Here is a 21,499-nt window from a genome sequence, read left to right as displayed (position 1 = left end):
GCTGACGTGCCATAAAATCTGAAACCCATACTGGTCTATCCAACCCAACGTAGTGGATAAAAATTAGAACTGGCATTAACATGCTGTGCAGATCTGTCACCGAATTGAATGCTTTTCAAATCACAGATAGTGAATAGCAAATACACTAAAAAAAACGCATGTTTCTAATAAACTTTAGTTAGTTAGAATATGGGCACGGATCACTTACACCGTGAGTTCAAACCCCACCCGGTGTCAGATATTTATTAATTTGGTTGGTTTTTCCTATGGCTATGATATTCAATCTTAAAATGTACCTACTCTGTTACGTTGTTCTAAGATATGCAATATGCTAATGGGCAACTGCGAGACTTGCAAGACTCTTGCTGCAAGACCAAGACCAAGACCAAGACCGGGAGCGCAATACCAAGACCAAGACCAAGACCAGGTGTACTGGCGCAAGACCAAGACCAAGACTATCTAAGTCTCGTCTTGGTCTTGCATTTGGGTAACACTAGTTACTAATGAGGGTGTTTTGCTGATAATGCAAAATGTAAAAGAGCTGTTAACCACAATAAAAGCAGCCAAAATCGAATACCTCGGTCACATCATGAGGAACAGCGAAAGATATGGACTGCTGCAACTAATCTTGCAAGGAAAAGTGGAAGGAAAATGAGAACCAGGAAGGCGAAGGATTTCCTGGCTGAAGAATCTACGTACGTGGTTCAAGACAACAACCACAAATATTTTTAGAGCAGCAGGTGCACAAAGTACAGATTGCCATGCTGGTCGCCAACATTCGAAACGGATAGGCACTACAAGAAGAAGACTCTCTTTTGACATTCCTTGATATTCCTTCTGATAGCTGCGTTTACCTCTTTGAAATCTAGTGTGTTTCTCTTATACTATACTACATAATAATATACTATACAGCGGGGAGTCACCAATAGGCGGACCGCGGTCCGCATTCGGACCGTAGAATAGTTTTGGGCGGACCGCGTTAAATTCAGAATATAGTGTTTTGCAATTTTGAAAATGTTTGGCCATGAAATTGTGTACTATGTTTGGCTCAACTTCTGTGTGCGAAGCCGCTTTTTCAAGAATAAACTTTATTTCAGCACAGATACAGATCTCAGCTAACAGATGAATATCTCAACTCCGTAATGAAAATCAGTTACACTAAACTCATTCGAAAATTCAGGCAGGTTGTTCATTTTTTTTACAGATTAAACAATTTGTTTAAACAAATTCAAAATTGCCTTTTTGCCCCGAAAAATATATTCTTAGGTATATTTAAGTGATTTAAACAAAAAAGGTCTCTTGGCATTTTTCCCAAAAGTTGATAGTTTTCGAAAATTCGAAAATATACATAGGTAACGCATTTTCGAGGCATGAAAAGTCATCTGTAAATTATTAGCGTTCAGGTTGACAAGTGCCTAAATTGCAGCTTATACCGGGTGTCCACTTATATTTTCCCCCATTTTAACTGCCTATAACTTTTAAACGGCTTAAGATAGAAATATGCGGTTTTCGATGAAATGTTTTATTTTACTAAAAGTTTTGTCTGAATGGATTGAATTTTTTATGCCGCTTTCAAATACGAAAAGAAAAATGGCGGATTTTTGAAAAAAACGTTGTTGACTTTTTTTTAATGGAACACCCAGTATATTCTTTTGTTAATTGAAAGAAAGGTCATTCACATATCCAGCGATATAAAGTTTTTCAAAATCGGTTGTCTAATCACTGAGTAATTTATTTTTAAAATGAGCGGTGCAACGTATCACATACCTAAATAACATAACTACGCAAAATGATATTATGTTATGTGATTTCCACATTGCATCTTTCATTTTAAAAATTATTTGCTCAGTCATTTGACAACCGATTTTAAAAAATTTAATACCGCCAGATAGGTAAATGACCGTTTTTTCAAGCTACAAAAAAATATACTGGGTGTTTCAATAAAAATAGTCAACAACGTTTCTTTTCCAAAAATCCGCCATTTTTTATTTAAAAGCGACATAAAAAATGGTCATTTACGTAAAAATTTGAAAAAAACGGTTATTTCCCTATCCAACGATATAAATTTTTTTAAAATCGGTGGTCAAATGACTAAGCAATTAATTTTTAAAATGAGAGATGCAATGTGGAAATCACATATTATGTTATTTAGGTATGTGATATCCACGTTGCACCTCTCATTTTAAAAATTAATTACTCAGTGATTTGACAACCGATTTTGAAAAACTTTATATCGCTGGATAGGTGAATGACCTTTCTTTCAATTTACAAAAAAATATACTGCGTGTTCCTTTAAAAAAAAGTCAACAACGTTTTTTTCAAAAATCCGCCATTTTTCTTTTCGCATTTGAAAGCGATATAAAAAATTCAGTCAATTCAGACAAAACTTTTGCTAAAATAAAACATTTCAGCGAAAACCGCATATTTCTATCTTGAGCCGTTTAGAAGTTATAGGCAGTTAAAATGGGGGAAAATATAAGTGGACACCCGGTATATTCAGTTTTAAGATTCTAACAAGTAATCGGGTCTTATTTCAATATAGACCATTGGTTTTTAATTTTTAATCGTCGCGCGTCGCACTTTATGGTGCGTCTCTGTCGCACGTATACCTACATATACCTACGTACTTATGCGAAAAATTCCCAACAAATACTTGACGCTCATCAAAATTTTATAATATGTTATTGTTATTACATAGTTTTTTTTAATAATTTATTTATTTATTCAATGAATTATTGCCAATGGGCTAATTAAATACGCCAATTATATAGTGCGATACACACCATATAGGGCAACGCTCCGCTGCGGCGCTTAAGGGTGAGTGGACGCGCATAATTAACAATTAAAAACAACGATCGAAAATGCTTATTTTCACATTGTTCAGATTTTAAATCGTTAAAACTCAAAATCTATCACCTTTTGAGAAAGGTGACAGAAGATCTATTTTGTTTAAGATGACCCAAACATATTTTGGGGGCAAAAAGGTGATATTTTGGCATATATATCACATAAGTGACGTCATCCATCTGGGCGTGATGACGTAATCGATGATTTTTTAAATGAGAATAGGGGTTGTGTGCTAGCTCGTTTGTAAGGTTATTCAATTCTCTATTCAGTAATATAAACATTAACATCTTTATTTATACAGCGTGTCCAAAAACAATTTTTTATATTAAATTATTTGACAGAAAAAGAAGAATTTATGTAATTTATTTAATTCAAAATACATTTACTACTGTCAGAAAACAGGAAAAAATGTTTATTCGAAAAATTAACATTGTTTTTCGCTTAAATTATTTGTTCAAACTTCCAAAAAGCAGGTGCCTAGCGGGAGCTAGTTCGAACATTGAATTTAAGCGAAAAGAAATGTTTATTTTTTAAAAATAAACATTTTTTCTGTTTTCTGATAACAGCAAAAAGTATTTTGTATTAAATAAATTACATACATTCTTCTTTTTTGTCAATTAATTATATTTAAAAAATTGTTTTTGGACACCCTTTATAAATAATTAAGTTAATGTTTACATTACTGATTAGAGAATTAAATAACTTTTCAAATGAGCTAGCACATGACCCTTATTCTCATTTAAAAAAATTATCGATTACGTCATCACGCCCAGATAGATGACGTCAAGCGTGTGCCAAAATATCATCATCTAAAAATAAAAATCGATCTGTTTCGGGATTTTTTCTTAATGTCGCTGGTTTACGAAATAACGAATTTATTCCTTTCATTTGCACCATACTGTATAATAACATAACTAATTTTCATACAAATTATCTTTACATGTAATACTTGTTTTAGTACAAACCCTCCTACACCAACGGCGAACTCCTCCAACAGCACATGTACAGCCAACAGTACCAGCAGTACAAGGAGGCGCGGGAGCAAGTGCTGGCTCAGAACCAGCAGCACCCAGTCGTTTACAGAGGACCACCGAAGAATTACCAGAGTAGTGTTACGATTCCAATAGTAGTGAAAAGTGGGCAGCAAAGCGACGCGAACATGTTACATAGAAAACAGTATGAACTGACGTGATATAATAACTTTTAAGAAAGATTTTGAGTTTATAATATCTGATCGTGATCGAAGATGAAGATTTATTTGTTTATAAAAAGAGGTTTAAGTTTGATGAGTTCATAAAATGAAAATGAGAGTAAAATGAAAAGCAAACGCTAATTCGCTAGTCTTTTAGAATAAGGTTAAATAAAGTTGTGGATAGCGGATCTCCTTGTCTTAATCCGTTCCTTACCGTAAACGACTCTGATAAGCTTCCTTCTAGGATCCCCTTATTTAATGTTTCTTCTAAGGTGATTTTCATTAATCTAATGAGTTTGGTAGGTATTTCTAACAGATCCATCGCTTCGTATAAATTTTCCCTATCGATTGAGTCGTATGCCTGCTTAAAGTCTATAAACATATTATGTAAACCTAGAACCTAGATTTAGTTCGTAGCTATTGTGCAATATTTGTTACATTGTAAACATCTGATCAATTCTAGATCTGCCTCTTCTAAACCCTCCCTGGTATTCCCCTATTATTTCAAATTCATATTTTGTTAGTTGGTTTTTTATTAATAGGGTCAATATTTCCTCTACCTCCTGATCTGATGGTTCTTTGATTTCGGCCTCATTTTTGTTTTGTTCCGACCCGGTTTGTGCTTGTATTTCCTCCATATTGTTATCTGAGTTTAGCAGTTCCTCAAAGTATTCTGCCCACCCTTCTAATTTTTTTTGGTAAGTTGCCAATTAGCCTGCCTTCTTTACTTCTGCAGAAGCATGCGATTCCGGGACCTGTAGCTTTATTGACTTTGGTTTCTTGGTAAAAATTCTTGATCTTTTTATTTATCATATGATTTTCCATATCTTGTAACTTAATTTTCCAGTATTCTCCTTTACTTTTCTGAAGGTTAGTTTTGCTTTCTTCTTTGCTGATTCATAACTCTTCCTCATTTTGTTCTATTTAGTATATTCATTTTTGTATTTTAGCTTTTCTTCTGGTTTCTAAATCCCTGTTTTCTGTATCGAACCAATATTTACTTTTGCTTTGTTTATTTTTCCTATTGTCTTTTCTGTCGCTTCTGTTATTACCTTCTCTATTTGTGTCCGGTCATGGTCAGTATCTTTATTTAGAATTGTGTCTTCTAATTCTTTTGTTATTTCTCGTTTTAACAGATTATTGACGTTTTTATCCTTTAGCGTTTTTACATCAAAACGCTTGGCTGCATTTAGTTTCTGCTTAGGTTCTTTTGGAATTTCTGGTTTTATAGTCGCTACTACCATAAAATGACCTCTCCTAACCAATTTGTTGCACCTAGTCGAGAGATTTCAATGTTATATCTTGCCAGCTCTCTTTCAATAATTGGCAGCTTACTGTGATTGTTTCTAGCACTTTTCCGTTTGTGGACCAGTATCTGAATTTCACACTATGCCTGATCACTAACATTCGCATGGTCGATTATCAATTTCGCACTCCTTGATTCGGACTTAAGGTAGTTCCGGTCGTTACCTGGAATGTGTGACAATGTCCAAGACATTCTATTAGATGTCACGCATAAGTTTCTTGGAAATGATAATGCCATGTATTCCCCTGCCCAGCTACATCGCAGGATCACAACCATCACATTAAGATCTTTCGGTCTAGTTGTGGGAAGCTTATATGGGTTATTAGATGGAGTACAGGATTAGGACCTGTTTTCCTCTAGGAGAGGAGCTTATGAGAGAAACGGTAGCTGGAGTAGGTGCAGGATTTTCAAGCCCTGAAGTAGTGTGTCCTTTCCTGGGAACTTTAAAAGAGTACTAAGTAATTTTCTCCATCATACGTGCAACCCAGTAACCTCTTAACTAGACAATATTCTTTAATCATCATTTCACTTCCGCGATTTTGTTAAAATTCGACAGTATTTTGAAAGTTCATAGTTTCTAAACGTTAAAATTGATTTTTTATTAGTAGCGCCATCTATATCAAGGCGGGCTTTTACTGGGAATGTAATATTGGTATTTTATTATACCGGGTGTCCCGAAAAGGTTGCCCATAAATTATACCACACATTCTGGGGTCAAAAAGAGTTCGGTTGAACCTAACTTACTTTAGTACAAATGTGCACATAAAAAAAGTTACAGCCCTTTGAAATTACAAAATGAAAATCGATTTTTTTCAATATATCGAAAACTATCATAGAAAAATTATACTGGCGTCAAACAGCGACAGCTTGCATAAATGGAAAATCAACAGAAATATGCAAAATACAAAGAGGCGTCAGACAGGGTTGTATACTGTCCCCACTGTTGTTCAATTTGTATTCAGATAGAATATTTAAGGAAGCGCTGCATAATTTGGAATGGGGTGTGAAGGTTAATGGAATTCTGATAAATACAATCAGATATGCAGACGATACAGTTATTTTAAGTGATGATATGAATGGATTACAACACCTTTTAAATGCCATTGACAGAGTGGGAAGAGAGTTTGGCCTAAATATAAACTGTTCAAAAACAAAGTACATGGTATTTAGCCGTTTGGCCCATCAAGATTCACGGTTATATGTTGATGGTCATATGATTCAAAGAGTACCCAGTTTTAAATATCTTGGTTGCCATATTACTGAACAACTAGATCCAGATAAAGAGATAAAATGTAGAATCGAGATAGCCCGCACGACATTTTTAAAAATGAGGTCATTCTTCTGTAATGATACCTTGCAACTTCAACTTCGAAAGCGCATGATTAAATGCTACATTTGGTCAGTCCTCTTGTATGGTGTCGAAGCATGGACATTAAAAATATCCACCATTAACCGTTTGGAGGCCTTTGAAATGTGGCTGCACAGACGTATTCTAAAAATACCATGGACGGCTATGCTGACAAATGTGGCAGTCCTTAAGAGAGCAAATGCTACCCGTGAGCTGCTTGATAACATCAAATATAGAAAGAAGGCCTATTTTGGACACGTAGTAAGGGGAGACCGGTATAATATTCTTCAACTTATTATGATGGGTAAAATCGAAGGACGCAGAGGAATTGGTAGAAAGCAGGCCTCTTGGTTGAAGAATATCCGGGAGTGGACAGGAATAAAGAAAGCAGAACACCTATTTAGAATAGCTCGAGACAGAGACAGTTTCGCCATGTTAATCGCCAACGTCAAGGGGACTTGATAGGGCACGTTAAGAAGAAGATCGAAAACTATTAGAGATTTTTATTAAAATTGGACATGTATCATTCTTATGGCAGGAACACCTTAAAACAAAATTATAGTAAAATTTGTCCACTCCATAAAATTTTATGGTGGTTTTGTTCCCTTAAACTCCCCCCACCAACCTTTTGTGTACTTTCCAATTAATTCATTATTGTGGTACCAAGTTAAACAAAACGTTTTTAAAACTTTTTTGCCTTTTAGTATTTTTTCGATAAGCCAGTTTTTATCGAGATGCGACTTCTTTTTTAATATATTTACATAAACATTTTGTGTGGGTTTTGTTCCTTTAAACCCCCCAAATGTTTGTGTACGTTTCAATTAAACTATTATTGTGGTACCATTAGTTACAGTATTTTTAAAACTTTTTGCCTCTTAGTCTTTTTTTAGATAAGTCACCTTGTATCGAGATGTGCCTTCTTTTTCAAAATATACCTAAAAATGTAAGTTATAAATAAATTGTCAGATGATTAACAAGTATATCATAGGTACCTAACCATATACAAATATATGGTGGATTCGACAAATATTCAAAATATCTCGATAAACACTGGCTTATCAAAAAAGTACTAAGAGGCAAAAAGGGTTTAAAAACATTGTGTTTAACTAATGGTGCCACAATAATAATTTAATTGGAACGTACACAAAATTTTGGGGGGGTTTAAGGGAACAAAACCCCGTTAAAATTTTATGGGGTGCACAAATTTCACTTTAATTTTTTTTAAGATGTCCATTTTCAATAAAAAATCTTTAAGAGTTTTCGATATATGAAAAAAATCGATTTTCATTTTGTAACTTCAAAGGGCTGTAACTTTTTTTGTGTGCAATATTGTATTGTAAGTGAGGTTCAATCAACCTATTTTTGACCCCAGAATCGATGGTATAATTTATGACCAATCTTTTCGGGACACCCTGTATAACCTTGGACTGCTACTAAGATAGAACTGACATAAAAAAATTAACCGTTTAGCAAGGAAGTCAAAAACCGAATTATTGACGAACTGATATTGCCCAAATCACAAACTTATTCCATCTCTCACTTCAATATTGCAGCAAAATTCACCTAATTAAATAGTATAATTGTTTGCTGTCTAAACTAAATATTTAAAGAAAATAATTTAATTTAGGGACACGCTCGACCAGATATTAATAATTTAAAATCTTCTTGAAGGACTTTACCACACTTAGTAAAATACATACTTTCTTGGTATTCACAGAACTGGGAGTATTGTTTGTAAGTACAATAAAGAAGTTGCCAAAAATTAGTAAACAATAACTGTTAGTGACGTATATTTATAAGTAAATCTAGAATATATAGTTATTAAACCATTCACTGCCGATCACGTGCCTGCGCGTGTTATGGTTATTTTAGTCAGGTGCCGTTCACGCGCCAGCGAGTGATATGGTTACACCAGTCAGGTGCCGTTCACTCGCCGGCGAGTGATATGGTTACTCCAGTCAGGTGCTGTTTAACAAAATGACTCGTAGCCGAGTTCCATCATCTTTGATAGGCAGCGAATGTGTTAAAGTTGATTATATCCCAAATATTACTTCTTTTCTCCGATTCTGAACGTCATGTTTTCACGATCATTCATCGTTTCAGATCTATCTCTTACGTATTTTTTTTAATTATTGATTGGGAAAAATAATAATGATCAATACGATTGTTTTATCATCTTTTCAGTGTTATGAGTCTTTGGAAATTTCTATAAATGTTTCAATAAATCTTCGTCGTTTTGTTTGCTCCCATTTTCTACTTGCTTGTATTGATGTATAAGAGAAGATGTGAGATTTCATAAAATTTATTAGAGTAACATAACAGAATTCCTTTTTTCAAATATTTATACATGAAACACGTACATTTAAGTTTAAAATAAAGCTTTATATTGAAAACGCCATTTGATGTTAATAGTAGGGGAGGAAAGTATGGTAAATTTGCAGTTACTCGAGCGTTATGGAGACCTATTGGGTTGTGAAGAGTAGATCCTAAAATCAAAAAAATTTAAGTTAAGTTTTCCATAAAGTGGGGGACTTTCCATTTTTTTAATCTAATTTTCCATTTCCAACAATCGTTTTTTCCGATTATAGGGCCATCTACCCATAATTCGAAAAAATGTTCAAATTAAAAAAAAAATCGAATAAAAGTTACTTATTTTTACATAAGAAATCCAAATCTGCAATAAAAAATGGGGGCTCCTATTTAAGATTTTAAAGTAACCCCCACCTCACCTCCGTTGGGGGTCGTGTTTGGTGCCATTCGATAGATTTTTCAAAAATATTGAATACGTGCATTTTTCAGTTTTTCGATCCCATGTTCATTTCGCGAAATATCGCGGGGTTCGTATTTAAAATTTTAAATTTACCCCCCACCCCTATCCGTGGGGGGGGGGTCGTGTTTGGTAGCATTTGATAGATATTTTAAAAATATTAAAAACGTATTTTTTAAATTTTTCGATCTGACGTTCATCTCACTCTTTTCCTTACGGCCCCGCTCAAATCGTCAGATTTTTGAAACATACACTTATTTGCATGTAGGTACTTACTTTTTTACTTTTTTTACTTTTTTTTCTGACCCCCTTAACGAACTCTCCTGTACTAAGAGCCAATATATGGTAGGGATACATTTACAGGGTACAAGGTTTCTCCCCAAGTGATAAATAATCTGACGCGCTCGAGTAACTGCAAAAATCCCCGCTTGGGCTCCGCTACCATAAGTAACTATGCCAGCAAAAACTTCACTAAAATTATCGAGTGTTAGGGATTTAAAAAGGTACGTTTTCACCAAATTTCGTGAAAAACGTTTTTGTTTGTGTAGAGTGTAAAAGATAAGAATAAAAAACCAAAAACTCAGTTAATTCATTTTTTTGCATAATTTTGAGGTAATGTAAAAAAAGTGCAAAGACAAAAGTTTTAGATATTTTTATTACCTACAACTTTACTATTAGACTTTTTCCATTGAGTTTGTAGTTTTGCCAGAAATCGTGATAAATTTTTAACTCCTAAAGACTCACCCCCTTCCACTTCCTGACCTCAGATCACTCTTAAATTGTTTTTCTTTTAATTTTTGTTATATTTTCCTCATTTTACAATTGGTTCCATCTTGTTAACTATTATTTTTGTTTCCACTTTTTACCATTCTCAAAGGTTTCGGCCCTTGTTTTAACCATTAAAATCGGAAATTAATGACTACATTATACAATAAAGTACAAAATTTGTACAAACAAACAATACTCCCTTTATAATAACTTGTAAATTTTAAATTATTATAAATATAAACCATATAGAAAATTAGCAAAGCTATAGATCTATAGATTGTTAGGATGTACATTTCAAAAAAGTACTTGTAAAACCATCTGTTAAAGTTTTCAAAGTTGATCCAATTTTTTGTACAGTTAATTATACAACGACACGTTATACTGTAAATTACGTTTTTTCAGTAATTTCTTTGGTCTATTATCTCTTGCAAAGGAGAAAAATCTTCTACTGGTGAATAGAAAAGTCTTCTATTGGTGGTATCTTCTATACCGTCCTGGTGAACCACCGAGTAGCATCTGTTAGTGTAATATTATAGTTTCTAGATTTGGTTTTCGCCCTTTTCGTAGTATGTATCTCTTTCTCTTCCAGAATTAGCGCATGGAAATGGAATCACTGAGAAGAACATTTTCCGAATACCTCTATCTATCTTAGCGGCTCATTTTTCTATATCATATAAGTACCTTCATCATACAAACGTGCAAACATCAGAATTGGCCGAAGAGTAAGGCAGTGCTACATTTTGTCCCCACTAATATTTAACATCTATTCTGAGTTTGTTTTCAATAAAGCAGTGGATAATGTTCAATATGGTATCAAGATGAATGGTGCCAATATTAATAATTTGAGATACGCGGATGACGCGGTATTAATTGCAAACAATTACGAAGAACTTCAACATCTGATTACCTAATAAGATTGCCACAACGTGTGATGAATATGGACTCAAGCTAAACACCGCAAAGACAAAGGTGATGGTTGTCAGTAAAACTCCAATACAACCGGAAGTGGTAACAACTTATGGTGAGCAACTAACAGTATTACCAACCTTGGTTGTACCTAATCTAAATGAGAACTAGGATATGGGCAAAGAAATTAGAATACGTATAGAGAAGGTCAGAGCTTCATGCTTTAAGATTAAGAAAGTGTTATGTGGAAACAATATTACTTTATGCCTGAACATTAGATTAGTGAGATGATATTGTGTTCTCTACTCTTTTGTATGGTGTGGAAGGTTGGACTGCAACGGATATTCTTCTTAAGAATCTGTAAGCTCTGTAAGTTGGGTGAATAGAGATCGTAACTAAGTCGGATGGGAAAAGTTTCAGAAGTGGTTAGAACAGTTGTAAAAATAGGTACAATAGTACAAGGCAAGATAGACTGAACAAGCGGGCCAGGTCGAATAAGAACGTCATGGCTTATAAACTTAAGAGAATGGTCTAACGGATTAAGCCTGGACCCCGCGTACCAAACAATCGTTGATTCATAGCAAGCTGAATATTTGTTAATAGCTTAACGGTGTCTAGTCGGACAAAATTTGATGTATGGGAACACTGGAACAGAACAGGGGAAGCTTTAATTGTGGAACGTGATTTTAATTGTGGACAGTGTCATCCTGACAAGTTTATGATTGTGAAAACTAGCAGGTTGTTTTTAAGTTAATTCAATAACAAACTTTATATAATATATGAAAAAATGCTTGTCCTACAAATATGTTGGGCATTTTAAGAAGGCCGACAAGTAAAACATGTCAAATGACAGGCATTATATTAGTACTAAATAGCAGTCTGATTCTTGCATGAGAGTTTAATCAAAGCGTAACAAATTAATTGGACGTTCTGTCCGACAAAATACATGGAATGTTTTCGTAGTCTGACTTTCGAAACCTGTTACCTGTTCCACAATTAAAACTTCGCCTATTCCAGTGTTCCCATACATTCAAGTTTGTCCGACTAGACACCGTTAAGCTATTAACAAATTTTCAGCTTGCTATTAATAAACTTTTTTTTTGGTAAGCGTGATCCAGGCCTTGATCCTCTGCATCCCTTTTCCGAGCTGCCGTCAACAAAATAAATATAGCTAATTTGGTAGCCAACACTCGATAATCGACGAAGGCACATCAAGGCACGTCAGTGTACTGACAATGATGTGCTACAGCATGCCCATTAGTATATCCATTTCAAATATTTGTATATTTTCTTATGGTGGTTAGCCTATTGCGTTGTGATTATCTACATATTACTTAATAAAATTCCATTTTCTATTCTTATGAGCTTTTATACAATATTTATTTATCTATATATAATTTTGAACTGAATACGCAATATATATTCATAATAGATATTTGCAATATATAATATTTAAGTGACCTTGTCGTATACTGTATATAATATATCCTATCTGGTTCGAAGATATAGCTTACAGTTTGAAATGTACATCTTTATTGTTAGAAAAATTTATATTTAGATCTCCCAAGTTATTTTTTCTTTATAGTATCCACTTACAACAAAGATCTATGATAGATTATGTTATAATCAACGTTGCGACATATCTCTCTCCCACTAAAAATACGGCTGCTAAAATGCTATGTATTTACAGTCTTTTGCTGTATAGCACAGAGGCCTGAACAATAACGGAAACTTAATGAGGAAGCTGGAGGCATTCAAAATGTGGGTGTGTCGACGCATCCGCAAAATATCCTGGACGACCCACACTACCAACGTAGAGGTAAAAAAAAACGTTTTTACGTTTTTATTTCGCCGGAAACTAGGACAAATAATCCTCGGACAAATAATCCCCGGACAAATAATCCCGGACAAAAAATCCCCACAAATTATCCCTGGACAAAAAATTCCAAAAAAAAAATCCCGGACAAATAATCTCCACAAATTTTTTGGACAAAATATTCCCATAAAAAATCCCGGACAAAAAATCCCCAAGAAATATTTGCTGTCGAATAGTTCTCTAAAAGTTTTTCTGAAATTTTAACGAATTCCAATTCCATGCTGAAAACTTTAAATTATACATGACAAAAAAGTGTGAGTTTTTTCAAAAATCGTGGAAAATATGGAGAATGAGCTAAGGCCCCGTTTTCATGACAGGTGCTTAACGCTCGATTACAACTACATACATTTTACTTGAGACCGTTCACATGCCAACGCGCGTCTTAATGACCTAAAACGCGCGTTAGCATGTGAACGGTCTTCAGTAAAATGTATGTAGTTGTAATAGCGCGTTATTAAAACTCGCGTTAAGCGCCTGTCATGAAAACGGGGCCTTAGCTCATTCCCCATATCTTCCACGATTTTTGAAAAAACACACTCTTTTGTCATGTAAAATTTGAAGTTTTCAGCATGGAATTGGAATTCGAAATTTGTTAAAATTTCGGGAAAAATTTTTAGAGAACTATTCGGCAGCAAATATTTCTTGGAAATTTTTTGTCCGGGATTTTTTGTGGGGATATTTTGTCCAAAAAAATTGTGGGGATTATTTGTCCGGGCTTTTTTGTAGGGATTTTTGTCCGGGGATTATTTGTACGGGGATTTTTTTTCCGCGGATTTTTTGTCCAGGGATAATTTGTGGGGATTTTTTGTCCGGGATTATTTGTCCAGGAATTATTTGTCCGGACGCCGTAAATAAGAGAGCAAACGCAGACCCGGACGAAGACACTCATGGCTTCAAAACTTACGCCAATGGTTTGGACTAACTTTGATCGAGTAATTCAGAAACGCCATAAACAAAATTAAAATTGCTATGATGATAGCCAACGTCAGCAACGGACTAGATGCGTACCTAGTAACAATAATCGTCCTAAGATTCCTGAACTCAGCAGATGTAGGTAGCGACCGCATAGCCTCAAATAATAAGAATCATTATGAAATACTTCACATCTAAGAGAGCGGCATCAACATAACAAAAATCGAAGTAGAAAGACTCAATACGAAATCTACGGAATAATTTTACAGAAATAGAATATCAGAGAAGTTTGCTGAGAATGAAATATTAGAAAACGATAACATCGAGGAAAGCTGGGAAAAAATAAAAAGTAACATAAACTCCTGGACAAAATTAACGCATCACTTATATTTTTCTCAATAATCTTTATTTATTGATAATATACTGTACGACAAGTTGCCTATGGACCTTGTTTGACAGTGACAGTTGTTATGTAAGCTAATAATAGTCTTGCTTTAACAATAATTTGTATTAAACTTCGTTTTAGACTAAAAGTGAGTTAAACTTTTCATAAAAAGTGCCGATTAAAGCAAAGTGCTTGTGAGAAACAAGCTTTTTATTGTGATATTTTTCATCACATGCATGTTTGGAAGTTCATTTGCATAAAAAGCAAATAAAAAAATGAACCGCCAAAGAAATTTGTCAATGGAGGAGGCAGTGCGAGCATCGACTCTCCTAGATGAAGGATATTTAATGCGATACGTTGCAGGTTTGTTAGGAAGACATCATTCCAGCATCAGTCGCAAGGTGAGGCGATATATAATGAAACAGGGTCATACCATCGAAGACCAGGACAAGGGCGAAAACGTTGCACTAATCAAATTGATGATAGTTTTTTTTGAGACAACGTGCTCTCAGAGATAGGACAGTCACCAGCTAAAAAATGAACTAGCAGATGTTCGAAATGTAGCGACATCGTCTCGAACAGTTAGAAGACGTTTACATGAAGAAGAATTGAGCAACAGGAAACCGGCCAAAAAAACCCTTGCTTACCAGAGAACACAGGGTTCAGAGATTGAATTTTGCAAGATTGCATCAAAATTGAACCATCGATGATTGGAAACGAGTTCTTTTCTCCGATGACGCTAGAGCAAGCCTAAAAGCTCCAGATGGTCGTGAGCGTGTCTGGCGAAGGCGAGGAAAATGGTTTGCCAGCTGCATTATCTCTCCTAAAGTACCTTTTGGTCGTGGCTCGTGGCAAAATGTTTCGGGGGGGGGGGGGGGGGGATTGTTTTGAAGCTCGTACGGAGTTGGTCCCCATACGTACGAGGTCTATGAATGCCCATTATTACTTACACGACATTATTGCCGAACATGTAATGCCTTTTGCTCCGTTTCTTGGACCTAATTTTTTTATTCATGCAAGACAACGCTCGTCCTCATGTGACTCGACAAGTTATTGGCTACCTAAATGATGTTGATATTCCATTATTAGAGTGGCCCCCTAATACTCCGGACATGAATCCTATAGAGCATTCATGGGACTATCTCAAAAAAAAGATTCGAAGTCGTAGACCCCCTATTGCCAATCACAACCAACTCATTGAGGCCGTTATTGAAGAATGGGAGAATATTCCGCAACTTTTGTTGAACATTTGATATCAAGCATGCATCGACGCATAAATGCAGTCATAAAAAGTAGAGGAGGGCCTAAACGGTATTAGTGTTGACCCAGATGCATTTTATTGTGTTACTTTACTGATTTTTTTTCTTTTTGCAATTTGGAATTATGCTAGATTATTTACGCATTTCCGGCAAAACCAAATTTTTAAAGAAACAATAAGGCAAATTAAGGTCATGATAAAGTCATGTTGAACTTATTTGTAGATGTTTATTATTATTTCAATGTAACTTAGTTTTATTTCGTGTTCATATTGTAAATATTTAGATTAACTAAAGTGGTGCGTTAATTTTGTCCAGAAGTTTAATTAACGCAGCAATAGGATCACTTGGAGAGAGAAAAGAAACGAACACTAACATATAAAAGAGAAATCCTTATGGTTTATATGGGAATTAAAAATGTGAAGAAAAGAAGAAAGCCTCTTTACAATACAGAAAAAAACAAACACAACAGGCATACAAACACTATAAACGAATCAGAAATGAGACTACTACTTTAGTCAGACAAATAAAAAGAGAATACTGGCAGAGCGTATCAAAACAGATGGAATACGACTTCTACTGAACACAACAATAACTAAGAAAGATCTAAGTAAAATAAGAATACCATGAGCCTAAGGAGAGAATAACTTTAAAAATGAAGATCTTAGAAATATGCACACAGTAATAAAATATAGAACTGATGAAGAGCAACATTAAAACAAATGAAGAAAAGCACTGAAACTGATAATTATATTTGGAATTGACGGAAGAACTATAGAAAAGATTCCTTCCAATAGAAGGACGAATGGAATAGATAAGAAACCGTGATATTTATTCGTAGTTAAAATGTCATGTAGAAACAAAATATTCTCGTAAAATGTTTGAGCATTTGAGGTTGTCGCTTAATTTTTTTAAAGGTTAAGTTATTCTAAAGAAAAAATAATTTTGGATCTTGTATGTTAGCAAAACTCTTTGAAATGTGATATTGTAATACTAGAAGAGATATCATTAATGTATAAATGTTTCATGTAAAAGCCAAATATTAGATAATTTAGAATCAAAACTACTTATATTATCTTTACTACATGTCTCATTACTAGATATTTTGTTTTTTATGTCTCATTTTTTCATTGTTTTGATAGGTTGGAAGTACCAAGTTATTTGTTCAAAATAAAATATAATTGTGAATGTCACCAAACCTTCACAATGCTGTAGCTTTGATGTGTAGCATAAATAGATCAGCATCATGACCTGACCTTATAGATATAATTATGTACCTATTGTACACTGAGTTTCCCATTGAGAACCAATTATTCAAATCTTTCGGCGTATTGTTAGATTATAACTGAAATAAATTATTTCTTCTATGATTTTACCCTTTTCTAAATTACCATTAATTACTATCAACAAATTAAATAAACGTCTTACATTTGCTGTATAGAAGAAACATGCCAATCAATATTATACAAACCATCGAAAACATCTATTTTCATAATCGAATACAGGCAAAGATAGATGGAAAACTAACGCAGTTTATACCAGTACAAAGCGGAGTCAGAAAAGGTGACTCGTTAATCCCATTTCTCTTTAATATAATAATGGACGAAATAATAGAAGCAGTGCGTAAAGGTCATGGTTACAGAATGGGGAACAAAGAAATCCAAATATTAGTTATGCAGACGACGCCGCAATAATCGCCGAGACAGAAGACGATCTCCAAAGATTAACACACATCTTCAATACAACAGCCAAGAAATACAATAGATAATATCAGCAGAAAAAACCAAATGTGTGACAACATCTAAATACCCACTACGATGTAAAATCGAAATTGATGGGAAAATAATAAAGCAGGAAGCAAGGTTTAGATATCTGGGAAAAGATATAACCAGTTACGAAGATGTTGAAGAGGAAGTACAACAACAAAGCTTAAAAGCAAGTAAAGCGGCGGGATCTCTTAATGACACAATCTGGAAGAACAAACACCTAAGACAAGACACAAAAGCAAGAATCTATAAAGCAGCAATTAGACCTATATTGACATACACGGCGGAGACAAGACCTGACACATCTAAAACGAGACGACTACTAGAAACAACAGAGATGAAAATACTCCGACGAATATCAGGAAAAAGTCTGTTGGATAGAGAGAGAAGCAAAAACATAAGAAGATCATGCAATGTAGAAGACATACATGGAAGGGCGACAAAACGGAAACAGGAGTGGAACGAACACATTAGTAGAATGGCAGAGGATATGATTATGATATGGATATGATAGTAGTCGAAGATATAAACAGTCGAACGGCAGTCAAAGCATAAACAGTCCTACAATCTTTAGACTCGCCTGAGTGTGCGTTCAAGATTAGACTATGTGGTGAAGCTTCAATAATTATAGTTTGGGGTGGGATAACTTTAAGGCAGCTCTGACCTTGGGGACATGTCTCATTTGCTGAAAATATGGGTCCAGAATTTATCCTTCGGCAAGATAATGCGAGATCGCACGCGGAAAAGATAGTGCGAAATTATTTGACTACCCACAATATTCAGGTTATGGAGTAACCAGTGGGGAGTCCAGATTTAAATCCCATTGAAGACATTTGGGATACTCTCTGGAAGCGTTTGAAACATTCGAAAAAACCCACAACATGTCGAGGAAGTTCTCGCGGAAGAATGGGAACAACTAGATCATAAACTGATCGAAATGTGATTGAAAGCATGTCTGGACGTTTTGCAGAAGTTCGTCGAGTTAGAGGAGACCATACACGATATTAGTATTGTTTTAAAATAATTTTAAGCAACGCTGTTATTAAAAAAATAAGTAGAATTTTTGACATTTACCACTTTTTATTTTTTCAAGAAAATTTACAGTTCAGTGCCAAAAACTTTGCTATATTTATTAGTCTAGTAAAATAAAATTACAATACATGTAAATCAAAATGTAAATTCGTACAGGTTGAAACAAATTTTATATCAAAGTTTAGGTGGGTACAAAAGATATTTTCAAGAAAGTATCCAAATCATACAAGGGGATCATTGTTTAAATAATTAAAAAGGGGTCATTTTCGCAAAAAACTTACTTTTTTAACTGCTGAGGTCATTCAATTACTAAAGAAGGTGTATAGGATTGTTTTCTGCAAAGTTGAAGGGTAAATTTTTTACATAAGACTTATAAAATTAAATTTGACCCCCTATTTATTTAAATAATTATACATAAAACTTTAAAAACAAATTTGCAAAAAATTATTTTTAGCGTCTTAAATAAGCACTATAAAATATCTTATTTTACAGGAGAAGTTGCACTATGTTATCAGTATTAATAAAAAAAAAATTGGTCCAAAAATATTTAATATTTTTGGAGATATTGAATTTGTTTATTAAATGTTACTCTATTTTCAATTGCAAAAACGCGGTTGTTGCCAAAGAAGTATTCACCTGTATTAAATCTTATTATTTTTATTTTTTTGTATATTTTCGATAAATGTATTGATAAATTCAAATTTCAATTAAACTTCCCCCTAAAATGGCATTTGAAAATTATTCAAATTTGTTTATTAATTTTTTTTAATAACGTCGCGGGGATTAAACATTTTGAAAAACCGTTTCGATAATTGGATTTCTGGGAATTTTTCACTAATTATCAAATTTTTTGGTCTTTTTTTCCTCTTCTTTTTTTTTCTTGGAGTTATATTACTACGGGCCCTTTTAGGGTTAAGTTTCATTAAGAATGTCGAATCTCTAAGTTGTAGATTCTAGACCTAAAAATATTAAGATTGGTCTAAAATCACTTTAACAAAATGTGGCTACTTACTGAGTTACAGGGTGTTTTATTTAAAAATTTAAAAATTATTTTTACCAAGTACTTTCAAACTATTTGACGTATCCTTATCATACTTGGCAGAAAGTGTGGGTACTATACAGTCTACTAAATTGTGATAAACAAAAGTTTCTAGCTGCTACCAGAGGCGTACGACAGGGGATAGTTAATGGTTGACCCGTCCCAAATTCTACGCCACTGAGGGAATTACTATTTTAGCGAAATTTTTCGATTCTCTAATACTTTCTATGTAAATAATATACTCATTTCTGGTAACGATTAAGTCATTAGTTTTCGAGATATTGGACGTTAAAAATGAAACGGCATAGTTATTTTGATTCATTCATTCATTCATTTTAAACTTCCAATATCTCTCAAACTGATGACTTCATCGATACCAATAAAGTTATTTACATACAAAGTATTGGAGAATCGAAAAATTTCGCTAAAATAGTAATTCGCTCAGTGGCGTAGAATTTGGGAGGGGTCAATCATTCACTATCCCCTGTCGTACGCCTCTGGCACTAGCTAGAAACGTTTATTAATCACAATTTAGTAGGGTGTATAATAGCTACACTTTCTGCCAAGTATGATAAGAAAGTACTTTTGTAAGTAGCCACATTTTATTTAAGAGATTTTAGTTAAATCTTAATATTTTTAGGTCTAGAATCTACAACTCAGAAATTCGACACTCTTAATAAAATTTAACCCTAAAAGGGCCCGTAGTAATATAACTCCAAGAAAAAAAGAAGAAGAAAAAACGACAAAAAATTTTGTTAATTAGTAAAAAATTCCCAGGAGCCCAATTATCGAAACGGCATTTCAAAATACTTAATCCCCGCGACGTTATTAAAAAAACAAATTATAAACAAATTTGAATAATCTTCAAATGCCATTTTAGGGGGTAGTTTAATTGAAATTTGAATTTATCAATACATTTATCGAAAATATACATAAAAATAAAAATAATGAGATTTTAAGCAGGTGCATATTTCTTTGGCAACAACCGCGTTTTTGCAATTGAAAATATAGTAACATTTAATAAACAAATTCAATATCTCAAAAAATATTAAATATTTTTTGACCAATTTTTTTTTGCTCAATACTGGTAACATGGCGCAACTTAGTCTGTAAAAAAAGATATTTAATAGTGCTTATTTAAAACTCTAAAAATATTTTTTTGCAAATTTGTTTTTAAAGTTTTATATACAATTATTTAAATAAATAGGGGGTCAAATTTAATTTAGTAAGTCTTATGGGAAATATTTTCTCTTCAAATTTGCAAAAAAAATCCCATAGACCTTCATCGATAAGTGGATTACCTCAGCAGTTAAAAAAGTATTTTGTTTGCAAAAATGACCCCTGTTTAATTATTTAAACAATGATCCCCTTATATGATTTGGATACTTTCTTTAAAATATCTTTTGTACCCACCTATACTTTCATATAAAATTTGTTTTAACCTGTACGAATTTACATTTTGACTTTTTTTTATTTTATTAGGCTATATTATAGCGAAAAACCTTACTTGGATGTGATGAAATAAAAATAATATAATCATAAAAAGAATTTAGTTCAAAAATACCAACATCTTTATAATTGGCTCCTTTTTCATTTTGATCAGTATATTTGCTTAAGATGCTTACACATTATCCTGATACAGTTTTAACAAATTGTATTTTTGTAATAGAAAATACTTAATATCTCAGACTATTTTATTTTGAACATATGAATTTTTTTATATTATCATAGAATAATATGTACAGTTAGATTGACCGTGAAAACCTATTGTCAAAAAAATGCTATTCTCAATAATATTATCAACACTTTTAAAATATTTTTCGTGGTATACGACGTATTATGTTAAATTCATAGTTTATCATATAGACTTTTTTCTTGAAAATATTTCTGGTTTTATATTAGTCAACTGCACTGAAACCTACAAGTTAATCTGTCAAACACCAAAACATATCCCAATTTTACCAAAAATGTGTTTATTAATTCTTTTGATACTATTTATTAGACGATTTCTAGGAACCTAACTTTTCTTTTTTACACAGATGTATATTTAAACAGAAAATGTATTAAGAAGAAGATAACAAATAAATCATTAAAAGCTA

The 21,499-nt window shown here is 33.4% G+C and overlaps 1 protein-coding gene across 1 annotated transcript in view; it reads left to right on the top strand.

The window, feature by feature from the left end:
* The window catches only part of LOC114327320 (YLP motif-containing protein 1), an 87,733-nt gene extending 70,800 nt beyond the window's left edge, over positions 1–16,933 (top strand). The window contains exon 6 of the mRNA XM_028275908.2: positions 3,806–16,933. Within this exon, the coding sequence (XP_028131709.2) occupies positions 3,806–4,039 (234 nt within the window). The 3' untranslated portion in view covers positions 4,040–16,933. The remainder of the gene's footprint in view (positions 1–3,805) is intronic.
* Positions 16,934–21,499: the final 4,566 nt, after the last annotated feature.

Source organism: Diabrotica virgifera, chromosome 2, assembly GCF_917563875.1.
Source record: "Diabrotica virgifera virgifera chromosome 2, PGI_DIABVI_V3a".
NCBI classification, from domain to species: Eukaryota; Metazoa; Arthropoda; class Insecta; order Coleoptera; family Chrysomelidae; genus Diabrotica; species Diabrotica virgifera.
The sequence above is the reverse complement of the archived record's forward strand: the minus strand, read 5'-3'. Positions and strand labels throughout refer to the sequence as shown.